Source organism: Eptatretus burgeri, chromosome 16 (assembly GCF_056783735.1).
Source record: "Eptatretus burgeri isolate ZD-2024b chromosome 16, Ebu_testis_v1, whole genome shotgun sequence".
NCBI lineage: Eukaryota > Metazoa > Chordata > Myxini > Myxiniformes > Myxinidae > Eptatretus > Eptatretus burgeri.
Window position 1 is genome coordinate 12,825,520 of NC_140976.1, and position 14,022 is coordinate 12,839,541.

Here is a 14,022-nt window from a genome sequence, read left to right on the forward strand (position 1 = left end):
CCGGAGCAGCTCGTCGTTGCGTCCACTTTCTGTCGATACTCCAGGGGCCTCCTTCTGGCCATCCCCCAGGCAGATGCCTGGCCCATCCACATCTCCTTGAGATGCCGATCAACCTGTGCAACCAGGAGGCACATGATTGGCCCATTGGCCTCCTCCACTCATGAGGCTCCCTCGCTGAAAGAATCTGGTAAGCAGGATCAGTGTCAGGAAAACGAGCCACATGACCACACAGCTGCAGGTGATACTCACGGACTATACAGGTAACAAATCTCATCCGAGTCTCAGCAACCGTTCGTTGGACACAGTCTGACCAGCGATAGCCAACGATTCTCCGAAGAGATCTCGTACCAAAGGAGTTAAGTCTCCGTCTCAGATCCCTGGTCAGAGTCCAAGTCTCACATCCGTATAGCAAGACTGAAAGTACCAAGGACTTAAACACTCAGACTTTTGTCATCCTGCATCGGTACTGACAGTGCCACACCCCATGATCCAATTAATCCATGACTCCCGCAGGCCTGACCAAGACATCTCTTGATCTCTGGCTCAACATGCGGAGACATAAATATCACTGCCAAGGTAAGTGAATCACTTGATCTCTCCGACATCCTCCCCAGAATCCAGTCTATAAAAGTGCTGAAAACTGTGGGGGCCAATAAACACCCCTGATAAACTCCAGTAGCAATTGGAAATAAGTCAGAGATGGAACCACCACAGCTCACAGCACTCAGTACCAGAGTATAGTTCAGAAATCAGATTGATCAATTTTGGTGGCACCCTAAAAAGATGGAGAATCCTCCAGCAATAGGGATGGCTACACCCCTGACATCCAACTCGAGAACTGGTGGGTGAGCCTGGTACAGCCGCTCAAAGTAACCTGCCCAGTGAGCCTTCACTTTGGACTCCTCTGTCAAGAGCTCACCACCCTCCGCTCCAACTGAACTAAACCAAGGGACGGGGTTGGAGGAACGCAATGCATAAATTCCTCTGTAAGCAGGACGAGAATCACTTGACCACAGGTGATGCTGTACCCCTTCACAGATTGCTCGCACATAGACCTCCTTATCCACGATCAGTACACGTACAGTTGTATGCATCAATTCCCTGAACATCTCAGCTCTGCCATTAAGCCTGACCCTGCGACTCTGGTCAATGGTATCCAGTGTCCCTTGTGAGGCAAAGTTCTTCTTTGCCCGAGGGTGGGTTCCAAGACATCCACCTGCAACATATAGGCTGGTAATCGTGAAAGCACTTCACAACTCTTCAGGATTAACCAAAACACCCAGACCCCCCAAATCCCCACTCAGCCTGTTCGCAAGCTCCTCAGCTGCCCCCTCATCCCTGAGCTTGCCAACATCCAGCCTCGGCTGGGATGGTACCATTCTCCTGGATTTAAGCTGCAACTTCAGAGTTGCTACAACAAGTCTGTGGTCGGCATTGAGGAACTGAGTACTCTGGTACACCCTGCAGTTCTGAATCATCCTCCAGCGCCCATCAACGAGCACATGGTCAATCTCCTTTGCCACTCCACCAGAGTTGGAATACCAAGTCCAGCGATGAGCCTGTGGGTGCTGAAACCATGAACCACCCACCCTAAGTCTATGACTTCTTGCAAAGTGAAGGAACTTAGTGCTATTCTGGTTCACAGTTCCAGACCCATGGGGACCAACACAAGTTTCATAACCATCCCCATCAGTGCCAGTCAATGCATTGAAATCCCCCAAGAAGAGAAGAGAAGATAATCTCAACTGGGGCACCGATCAACCACAGACTCGAGCATGGCAGAGACCAGGGAATTGACACCCAAGGAGTGACAAATCCTCAGGATGATAACATGCTCGTTGACCGGTGTTACCTCAATTATCATGGGAGGCAGCTTATTGGACACAGCTACCCTAACACCTTGTCATGGTAACCATTAGAGCAGCCAGACCAATAGTAGGTGTAACCACCCACCATTATTTCGCCACCATCCGGTCTTTGATCCTCAGAGAGTGCTGCAATGCAATGCTGATGTCCAAATGCTGGAGCTCAGATAATAGCAGAGACAGGTGATCATCCTCTCTCAGGGATGGGACATTCCAAGCACCCACTTGAAGGGACCGCCTCAGGTTAACCCAAGAAGACCGCCGTCTCATGGATGACACCTCAGCACCACCCCAACACACCACTGCAATCTGATCTTGCAAGGTTACCCCGTGCTTTTCCTCCAATCATCAAAAAATGGTGGACCCGAAGGCTTTGCCCCCAATCCCATCATCCGGTAAGTTGCCCTGTGAAGGGCAACTGCACCGAAGGTACTCCAACAGAGTGACTTTTCAGTTTTCTTTGCGTTTTTTGTGAAATGAAGTGTTTTACGGTGGTCGGAGTGCAAATCCTGCCACCAAACTCCTAGAGAGAGGTACCCAACTGCAGGAAGACATCCGCAGACAGTTGGGCACCAGATATGAACGGCTGTTGGATCACAAGGAGCTCCTCTGCCCTTTGATAGGTTTTCTTTTCAATCCTGCTGGGTGTCTATATATATATATATATATATATATATATATATATATATATATATATATATATATATATATATATATATATATATATATATATATATATATATATATATATATATATATATATATATAAAAAAATATTTGTATATGGACACCCTCTTCACGAGTAAGCCTGGTGGGGGAGATGGTTTCGTCGCCGACAACCCGACCATGAAACAGGTTAGTACAGATTTACATGATACCTGTAGCAAGTCACAGATCTGATCTGGCCTGACCTGACAATAGTTAACCACAAAAAAAAACCCAAAGAAAAAAAAAAGCCAGTGAAAACAATGTTAAAATGTACAAACACAGCTAAAACATTCGTTTGCAAAAGGTTTATATTTTACATCCTGGATTTTCAATGAATGGCTTCTCAAGGAAGATTAAGCCACATCAAAAACAGAAATCATCTTGAAGAAATCACTGGGTGGAGCACATACCTCCGTCAGGCTGATTCGTTTACGTTTTGTATCCCACTGATAGGCCGGATCTGGATTCGGACCTGAACTAAAATTTAAATCGGCTTGTTCTCGTCACCCAACCAACTCATCCACCAAGTTTTGTTCGAATCCGTCCAGAAGTTTTTTCAGATATCGTGCTATACATTGTTTTAGCCCTGTCACTCAATGGTGAAAAATGACTCGAAAAACTCAGATCCGAATTCGGATCTTCACCAAAACCGAAACAATTCTTCCATGATACATGTTGTATTTTCCGGTGTATAGACCACAGGTGTGTATTAACCGCACTTCTGTTTTTCACCCTTAAAATAAATGAATTATATATTGATCATTTTATTTTCTGATCTCGATCTAAATAAGTTTGTACGTTATCAAAGTGATGGAGCTATCAACATGCATACTCGCATGTCTGTTTAATTCTGCCTAACAATCTTATTCTCATTCTCAAGAAGTTGAAGAGAGAGAGGAGAGGATACCAAGAAGTTTTTATTTTTCTTTCTTATTTTTTTTATATTATAAAGAGGATTTTTTTTTTGTTACTATAAAAAAGGAAGAAAAGGGATTCATAGCGGTATCAGACATATTTCTTGTGGATTTGTGGCCCTGAAAGTGGCCGTTTGAGTTTGATGAAGCTTTTCAGCTGAACCTGAGGAAAACCTCGTCAATGCTTTCCTCATCGAAGACGGCACGTAATCCCTTGTCCGAAACAGGGTACAGCAAGTCCCTGTCGCAGTCACCGTCATTTGCAGCCTCCTCTTCCCAAGTGATGTCTTTCTCTGTGCCGTTGATGTTGCTGGAGATGTCTGCATTTCAGAAACGCTCGCTTGATGATGTCCGACTGTATCTCCTCCCACACCTTGACGATCCAGCCGCAGATCATCGGAAGGTCGACCTTTCTCATCCTCCCGCTCTTAGTGAAGGTCTTCTCCCCACTCATTTATCGAGTCGGACTTGCCGCGACGTAGCCTGTTCTTGAACGGCTTGTTGATGGACACCGAGGCACTGCAGGAGCAATTTCATCCTGCTTGGAATGATGACTGGATTGGTGTTGGCCCGCCGAACCATCCAGGACAAGCATGCTCTGTCATCAGGAGAGACCACCATCCAGCGTACTGCTCCAGACCGTGCGCACCCAGTCCTGGACCAGTCCCTCATCTAAACAATGACGCCAGCTGGAAACTTGCCTTTGGGCAGTGTCTTCCTCTTGAACACGACACACAGGGGAAGCTTGCCACCATCTGTGGTGGAAGCAAGCATGAAGGTGAATCGGTCCTTCTCGTGACCAGTAGTGTTGATCGTCACATTGCGCTCCCCCTTCACTGTGATGGTGGTCCCTCTCGGTATGTCCAAGGTAAGGGGGGGTCTGGTCAGCATTCCCGATCCTGCTGAGGGGATATTCATGCTCTTGGCGAAGCTTGATGATGAAGGACTGGAAGTGCGTCGTCTTATCAGCCACATCATCGGGTAGATATTGGGAGATGTGTGTGCGGCGTCAAACCGACAGTTGATGGTGTGCCATGACCCTGTAGGCTCACGACGGGCTGGCCGTGAAGTCCCCAATGTCATCCTCATTAGCTAAGCTCCTCACCTTCAGGCTGAGAACAAGTGTTGAGGTGGCGTAACCCTCTGCTCTCTTCTCCTGGACCCAAGCGACGAGACGCACCTCGAGCTGTGGCCACTTCGTTGACTTTCTCCTCAGCACCTTCTTCTTCCTTGGCATCTTCTCTATCGTTGCCTCGCTTGTTCTCCAGCAACAGATGATGGACTTGTCCATGTCGAATCGCCTCCCAGCTTCCCGGTTCCCAAACTCTTCTGCAGACGGAGAGTTTGAACGCTGTGGTGAATGGGCACCTTGATATCTTGGTGGATAGAATGGATGATACGTGACATAATCTGGTGACGTAAGCCGAGGCACTCGTGAAGTACAAAGCGGCCCTTTTTGAGGATCACGTGACCGCCCCCAGCCTATTGTCGGATGCACCCAAGTTTGCGTGCAAACTTATTTGAGGTGGGTGCTCCGTTATTAGACTCGAGCTATTGTGAATAATTATTCTTTTGATGTGAGACCAGGTGTTATTATTATTATTCTTTTCTGTTTAATGGTATTTTCAGAGCCAAGAGGCTCTATATATGCTACGCACCTCAACTCCGGGTGTCTCCGGGCGTTCCGCACATAGTTAACAAAAACGCTGTACAAACTCTCAACCTGAACCGATTTTCAAATTTTAAACGGCGAAATCGAGCTTAACGGCAGTTACAACTGCTATAAAAAAGTGTTAATTTGGAATATCATTGAAATTCAGCATTGATTGTTTTTAAGATTGATATTTTTTTATAACCTGTGTATTCACTGCACCCCCAACTTTTCCCTCTTTTTGCAAATATTAAAAAAATGCGGTTTATACACCGGAAAATACAGCACCCAACCTGCACACCAAGCAAGTTTCATCAGAATCCGTCCACAACTTTTTGAAATATCCTGTTCACAAACAAATAAACAGACAGACAGGAGTGAAAACATAACCTCCATCCACCTTCGGTGGCAGAGGTAACTAGAAAGCATTTCAAACTACAAAGAACGTCCACATCCCTTTGCAGTCGAACTATACTTGATGAACACGATGAACAAACAAAAAAAGACGAAAAAAAAAATGTAAAATATTTACATTTTCTCCATCTCATAATATAGTCAGGTTCCTTGTGTAATTTCGTTGGATTTTTTTGGAGAGTAGCAAACCTATAGATTTTTGAGAAGTTTAAAATCTATTCAAATAAAAAAATGATGTTTCACATTTTTTCAACTTTTGGAAAGGTCGTTTTGGGGTGAAAAACACTTTTTTGAATTCCAATTTTAAAAAATCTGAAACAATACAAAATAACCAACTGATGATGGATTACGGTTAAATGGCGAACAATGGATTTTATAAGACTAGTACGTGCCCGTAAAAAAAAAAAAATATAATAATAATAATAATAATAAATAAATAAATAAATAAATAAACAAATAAACCACACAGGCCGTTTCTTCGCTCTCACATGCCCGTACGTGCGTGACCCGGAAGTTCAATATTATTCGCAGTTTCGATTATTCGCAATTTATTTTTAATACCCAATTATTCAATTGGCGCCAACGTATTTTACCTTTTCGCAATGTCGTGGCAAGGAAAAACAAAAAGAGAAGAGAAGAGAGAAAAAAATTTACTCCCTGGTTCAGAGCATACCAGGACTCTAATGTTACCGAAATTTATACACCGTCTAATATGAAAACGATCATAACTTGGGCCAATGTGTTTATCTATAAATGCGCATAAGAAATCGAGAAATTATTAGAATACACGAAGTCATCACTCTCCGGAAGCCCGTACGTTGTAACCCGTAATGGGGAACGCGGCTGTGCTTCCCTTCACCATCGGCCACGCCCACGCAACAACGTGTCTTGCCATTGGTTTGGTAAATAAATGGCCATAACTTGGGAAGCACTTGTCCGATTAATATCAAACCTTGAAAAGGCACATCCTCAGGTCCCCAGCAATATACCTGGCAAGTTTCAATTAGATCGGACCAGTGGTTGTCGAGAAACAGCGGTCACACACACACACACACACACACACACACACACACACACACACACACACACACACACACACACACACACACACACACACACACACACACACACACACACACACACACACACACACACACAGCTAGAATTATAGATAGATAATAGAATGTTGCATTTTGACTGTTGGTTGCCATGGACACAGCATTTTTGGAGTGGAACTCAGCAAGATATTTTTTGCCATGGACAGAATCATGTACAAGCGGCTCTGGCCAAGGTACGTATCTGACATGTATGTGCTTAAGACCAGCCATCCAGAGACCTGGAGGGAGCTCGAAGCAGGCAATATTTCAGTCACCAAGAATACTATCCCATTTGTATCGATCGGAGCAGACCACGCTGTTGAACATCTGAACAGGTTGCTGAAGGTTCACTCTGGTCTGATTGGCATATCAAATAATGCAAATGCCAGACAGCGATTTTTCTTGGCTGCACCTGAACTGTCACGCCTGTCTTGTGAGTTAAAGGGACAGTTTGGTCTGAAGGAAAGTGAGATCACTGAGCACCATGGCCTGTCTCCAAGTGTCGTCAAGCATGAACACAATGCAATTGATCGACAAAAGGCTGCCATACTTAGTCATGAATATCCATTTGGAGTTGAGGGTAACCAGCTCTTCAATGTGGTCACCCACGCTTATGTGCCAGAAGAATTTGTACCACAGATACTGAACATTGATGAAACGGGACAGAATCTCCATGAAGATTTTGTTGCAAAACGGATCAATGGTGATGTCAGCCTATGGGTGCCAGTGAAGAAGGAGATGAACAGAATGTACATGTCTGGCAATCCAACACTAGCAATCAAGATCAGGGACAAGATAGTAGATCTAAAAGAAACCAAGGATTTGTATGGTAGACTGATGGTACTCTCCAGATTCAGCAGGGACGTTGACCAGAAGGATGCAATTGGCAACTTTGAATTCACTGTGACACCGAGGGCCCTGTTTGCACCAAACGGTAGCTTACTGTCATGCACCGACAAGTCTAAGCTCATCCACAACTTGGAGAAGTTTGCCAATAAGGAACCGTCTTTACCAGAAGATGAGCTTGATGCCACACACATGGAACCATCACCCGCTGATGCTGTAATTGATGGCAGTACTAGCATGAAGGTCGCAGACGTGGATGGAATGGTAGTTGTCCAGAAAATGACCAAGAAACCAGCAATGGTCGTGACAGTGAAGGACCTCAGTGAATGTTTCAATGATAGGGTGATGAGTCTGACCAGAGGCTTCGACCATGTAATTCTTGTTTTTGATACATACAAGCAAGATTCCCTCAAGAGCACAACCAGAGACAAACGACGTCAAGGAAAGGCACCAGTCCAATATCAGGTCAAGGATGATACCAGAATCAAACACATCACGATGAGTCGATTTCTGTCCCATGATCAAACCAAAGCTGATCTGACAGAGTACTTGGCAGAGAAATCTCTAGCATACAACCGCGATTCAACAAAGGTGGTAGTCGTTTCGGCATCTGGGTGGACGTCGAGCAACAGGGGTCTCCAATTTGAGGCGAATAACCATGAGGAGGCCGATACGTTGATGATCTAGGAAGCAATAGCTGCATCACAGCAACACACGGGAGATATTGAGCTGACGATATTCTCACCTGATACGGATGTTCTGGTTCTTGCCATAGCAAACTATCATCTCCTGCCAAGACACACATCTATCTCAATGGCATCTCGCATTGTCAAAATCGAGCCAATCTGGAAGGCCCTAGGTGAGGAGAGAGCCCAGGCATTGCCAGCCTTCCACGCATTCACAAGTGCCGATAATACTGGGCGGTTCGCTCGACATGGTAAGGCAAAGTGGTTCTTGAAGGCCGATTACGACATGGTAGATGCCTTTGCTGTGCTCTGTCAGGATGCTGAACTGTCAGAGGACCTATGCACAACTTTAGCAAGATTTATCTGTTCAGGTTATTGTCCAAGTGGTGTCAATATTTCCAGCATCCCTGAACTTCGGTGGCATCTCTTCTGTAAGAACATGGTTGAGAATGACAAGTTACCACCAAGTCGGTGCTCTGAGGAAGCATATCATGCGGGTACATATCCAGGCATACGTTTGGGGTCAAGCAGCAATTTCTCAGCAAACATTTCTTGATCCATTAAAGAATGGCTTCTACAAGGACATGAGTGGTCAACTCAAAGCGACAACAACAGACATTCTCCCTGCACCAAAGGCAATTATCGAGATGATAAGGTGTCAGTGCAAGACAGAATGTTCATCACAGAGATGTTCCTGCAGGGCCAAGAACTTAACATGCACTGATCTTTGCATGTGCAACACTTCGTGTGAGAATGACGAGGACTCAAACATTGAACGGCACGACCACGATAGTGATAATGACGATGGAAATGACGAGTGACATTAGAGACAGTGATGCCAATTGGCTACAAACTCATATTTGACATCAAGTACATTTCACTGATCACCATATTCATGCGTTACTTGTTTCAAGATTTGAAAGCAATACATTAAATAAACGGTAATTTGACAAAATGATAGCCGTTTCCATGGTAACCATTGCTCAAAATACAGATATATGTATTCCATATTAAGAACTGTCCTCTAGTTAACAATTATGCATCATCAGTTGCTTGCTTGCGATTAATTTTGAATTTTCAGAGCTGAAATTAAAAAAAAAACGGGTTATTACCCAAAAACGACCTATTTGACCACATTATATGCATTGAAAAAAATGTGAAACATGGATTTTCTGTTTTGGTATTGTTTAAGCTTTCCAAAAATGTTGGGGTTAGCTACTCTCCAAAAAATTCCAACGAACGTCAAATTATGGGCACAAGGAACCTGACCAATAAGGAGATGTTGAAAATTTGATGACAAAAGCTCAAATGGTAAAGAAAGAAATCCAGATGTGATTACAAAACCCGGCCATCTCACGCTGATCAGTGGATGAGCTAATACGGCTCATTTATACCGACTCTAACTTTGACCTTTTGACCCAACACGTGACTTTCAAAATGACATACGAATGCTAATGGGGCTGTGTGTGTGCGCTTGCAGTGACTCGGTTCTTCTTGCCGGGCACGGGCACTTTTAATTTGCCTCTGCTCGTGTGAAAGCTGTGATTTAAATAATCTTTTAAACATAATTTTCACCATTTCGACGAGAGTGGAAATTTCAATATGGTTAAGCGCGCGCGCGCACACGCGCACACGCACGCACGCACGCACGCACGCACGCACGCACGCACGCACGCACGCACGCACACACGCACTTCTCCTTTTTAGCAATACATGCAAAAATTTTGTACAATTTCTCTTGTGCCTCCGGAAACAAACAACAGATGTATATTTATAACGGCCGTCACAACCCATACAACTCCCACCCCTCCCTCCTCCTCCCAAACATGATTGATCGTAAATATCATCATTTTAAAAACTTACCCTGTGCATCGACAAACCGCAGATATGACCTTCCCAGCAGTGTTTAGAAGCAACTAAACCATATACGGTGTCTCCCTTTCGGAAATCCTCAATGTCAGACATGAAATCAGAGCCATCTCCCAAGACATATCACGTGCTTTCGATACGGTCTGGCACCACACCCTGCTCACCAAACTCTCTTCTATGGTATCCAAAGCAACCTCCACTCTTGGCTCTCAGACTTCCTCTCCTGTTGCAGTCAATGTGTGGCTCTTAATGGAATTCACTCATCCATTCTTCCTGTCCAGGTTAGAGTTCATCAAGGCTGAGTCTTTGGGCCTCTCACTCAATCACCGCAGGTTGGTCGGTGGTCTTTCTGTCTTCTACCGTCTCCTCTCCAGCCTTGCCCCCCTGCTCTCACTCTGCGATTTGTCCCCACCACATTTCCACAGGGCACTCAAGGTCCGCCAACAACCCCCTTCTGGTTAAACTACTAAAATCACGAATCACTGCTCACCTTCACCCTTTCATTCCTCTTTTTTCCCGCCTTTGGAATAAACTCCCTCACTCTATTCTTTCTCATTCTTCCCTCCAGGCTTTCAAAACAGCTGTTCACCACCACCTCTTATCATCCCCCATCCAAATCCTCGATCTATTCTACCCACGATAATCCACCCAAGCCCACTTCCTTCAATTCCCCTGCTTTCCTTCCTGAAAGTCCCTGTAATGTCCATCTTCTCTTCCCCATGTTCCCCGTCCCATCCCCATCCCTCTCCCTTCCACAGATCTCCTAATGTGTATGTTCCCCACTGTTTTGTCCCTCCCACTCCTGCCCCTCTTGTCTCATGCCCACTTGCTGTGCGTTGTGTGTTAGCTCTCATACGAGCCTCGACAAGGTATACAAAAAAAACAAAAAAAAACAAATAAAGGCAGCGTTTTGTCCCTGTCCTTTTTCTGGTTTTCATCAATGATCTCTCCGACTCTCTGGAAAATCCTCTATCTTGTTGCTGATGACTCCAACCTCTGCCGTACCATCTATCGTCCCGCAGATCAGCAAGCACCAGCCTCTTCACTCTCTGCAGATCTGGATAAAATCACAAGCTGGTCCAGCATGTGGAACTTGTCTTTCATCCTGACAAATCTCACACTCAATGTCTCTCCAAAAGGACCATCTGGAACCCCCCCCCCCAATCTACTTTCTCAACAATCCTCTTGAAGAAGTCCTTTCATTCAAGCTTCTGGGTCTCACTATCTGCCATCATCTTTCCTGGGAATGCCACATCTCCAACCTAGCCTCCAAAGCCAGTGGCCGATTGGGCATCCTACGTCATGCAAAGTCCTTCCTTGGCACACCTGAGTTCCTGACCACATACAAAGCTTTCATCCACAGCTTGATGGAGTACTGCTCTCCCCTCTGGCCTGGTGCTCCGACCACTCAACTTTCTCAGCTTCACGCTGTGGAAACCAAGGCAATTCGGATCATCGGTATCTCCTGCGATGAGGCTGAGTCTTTGTGTCGAACTCCCTCACTGCGGGCAGGTCGGTGGTCTTTCTGCCTTCTACCGTCTCCTCTCTGGCCTCACCCCCAACCCCCTGCCCCACCCCCCTCCCCCGCTCTGTATGTGATCTGTTCCACCCGTATTTCCACAGGGTGCTCAATGTCCGTCAGCAATCCCCTTCTGGTAGAACTACCAAAATCACAAATCACTGCTCATCTTCATTCTTTCATTCCTCTTTTTCCCCGCCTTTGGAACAAACTCCCACACTCTCGTCAATCCCATTCTTCCCTCCACGTCTTCAAAGCAGCTGTTCACTACCATTTCTTATCTTCCCCCATACAAAACCATGATCTTTTCTACACCCACCCAAAACCATGATCTTTTCTACCCCCATTAATCCACCCCAAACCCACATCCTTCAAATTCCTTGCTTTCCTTCCTGAAAGTTACTATCGTGTCCATCTTGTTTACCCCAGTGTACCCTAACCCATCCCTCCTCATGTGTCTATTCCCCACTGTTTTGTGCTTCCCTCTCCCATTCCTCTTGTCTCCTGCTCCCCTTGTTATATGTTCTGCATGTTAGCGCTTGTACGAGCCTTGATGTTGTGTATTATTTAAAAAAAAAGAAAAACAAGCTCAAATGAGCCAAGATCCTCGTCCTCTTAATGATGACGTCATAAAACGAATATGATGTCATTGTGATGTATCAGGTTTGCGATAAATTATCTGTGCTAATGCCCGGCTTGATTCCGCAAACAAAATTGAAACAGCTTGCCTAGTTTCGGAGATAATGGTTTAGGCGATTTTCATTAGCGCGATATTATGACATCAACTTTTTTTTAAGGAAGAATTTCCAAAATCGGAGATGGTTACTGCCTGTGCGTGGACTTTCTGCATATACATGGCAAGTTTCACGAAGATCCGATGAAAACTCTGGGTTGTGAAACAAAAATGTCAAGAAAATAGGAATGACGTCATAAAAATTGATATGACGTCATAGTGATGTATCGTATGTGCGGTAATTAATCTCTGCTAATGCCCTGTTCGATTCCCACAAACAGAATTAAAAAAGCTTGCCTAGTTTCGGAGATAATTTCTTCGGCGATTTCGATTAGCGGAGATATTTTCACGACATAACTTTTTTTTCTAGGAGGAATTTTCAAAATCGGAGATGGTTACTGTCTGCGCAGGGTATTTTTACATATTCGTATACGCCAAGTTTCAGGAAGTTTCGATGAAAACTGTAGGCTGTGAAACAAAAAAGTCCACAAGAAGAAGATGAAGAACAACAACGTGAGTAAGACTTTGAGATCCTCCAGGAGGATCTAAAAACATGCCTCATTCTTGGTGATCATGGCATAGTCTTTCCAAATGGAGACATCCATTAAATAAATCACCAAGCCTGCCATGTTCACATGAGGTAATCCCACAAGGTTCAAAAGTCCACTCACTGATGGATGATTGAGGAGGTCAGGTGGAATGCACCCATCCCCAGGCCTTGCACTGACCCACATCGTTGGGAGTTTTTTCAGTACGGAGCTGCAAGATGTAAATTTTTTGGACGAGTCGATCAGAAAGTTATCCGAGTCTTGTTGTGCAGAAGCACATCCCTCTCTCACAGATACTTTTGCAAGTATTTTTGGCTTCTTTTTGAAGCTTTGAGAGTCATTTTCGGTAACAATCCTTATCTGGCATGCACGATATACGTTCCCTGTCCTGAAGACAGTTATTGCTCGGGGCTTCTATGCGCACTGACCATTCTGGGGCGGCTTACGTCATTTCAAAAGTCACATATTATCAATTAGTGTTCACCATGTTCTCATAATAAACGTTTGTCAAAAATTTGATGACAAAAGTTCAAAGGGTGAGAAAGGTTCTGGTCTGGACAGACAAACACAATTACAACACCCCTTCTCTCGGTGCGTAATGAACGGGATAACAAGGGGGAGACTGATAGCAATTTATATTAATTTCAGGAAATATTTATTTGCCCAATGAAGGTACCTCATGAGTTTGAAAGAACCTTTTGTGCTGGGAATGTCTGTGGGGAACTCATCTGGAGTGTTACTGCCACAGGATCGGTAACAGTCAGGCCTTGGGCAGCTGAGATTGTCCAACTTGTACACCTGTGTTGAAGTCACATTGAGCCACAGCAATCGTTAACACAGCAATCATGTATCTTCAACTCCCGAGATACCAACACAATCCAAGTATTTTTGTTTAGGTCGACGCAACTGAACTGCATTGTACCTTTCATCGAATCCAAGCAACATTTATTGGACGAAGATTTACTTCCATAAACTCTGAATACAACTTAGACAAAAGTGGATGAAAACTTACCTTGGCATTGGCATAACCAAGTTTGATGGTAATGTTACGCTCAAGCTCGTTTTTAAAGCGGACGGTCTGCACGCCCGAGATGGCCTTCACAACCGTAGACTTGCCGTGTGCCACGTGTCCGATAGTACCTTGAGGTCACGAGTGAGACGGGACAAGATGT

At 44.8% G+C, this 14,022-nt stretch overlaps 1 protein-coding gene across 2 annotated transcripts in view; it reads right to left on the minus strand.

Moving 5' to 3' along the window:
* LOC147010539 (eukaryotic translation initiation factor 2 subunit 3) overlaps window positions 1-14,022 on the minus strand; it is a 36,004-nt gene that overhangs the window by 19,657 nt on the left and 2,325 nt on the right. For both annotated transcript variants that reach the window (XM_085860033.1, XM_085860034.1), the window contains exons 3-4: window positions 13,863-13,990; window positions 13,527-13,648 (exon numbers count right to left, since the gene is read on the minus strand). In XM_085860033.1, the coding sequence (XP_085716159.1) occupies window positions 13,527-13,648; window positions 13,863-13,990 (250 nt within the window). The remainder of the gene's footprint in view (window positions 1-13,526; window positions 13,649-13,862; window positions 13,991-14,022) is intronic.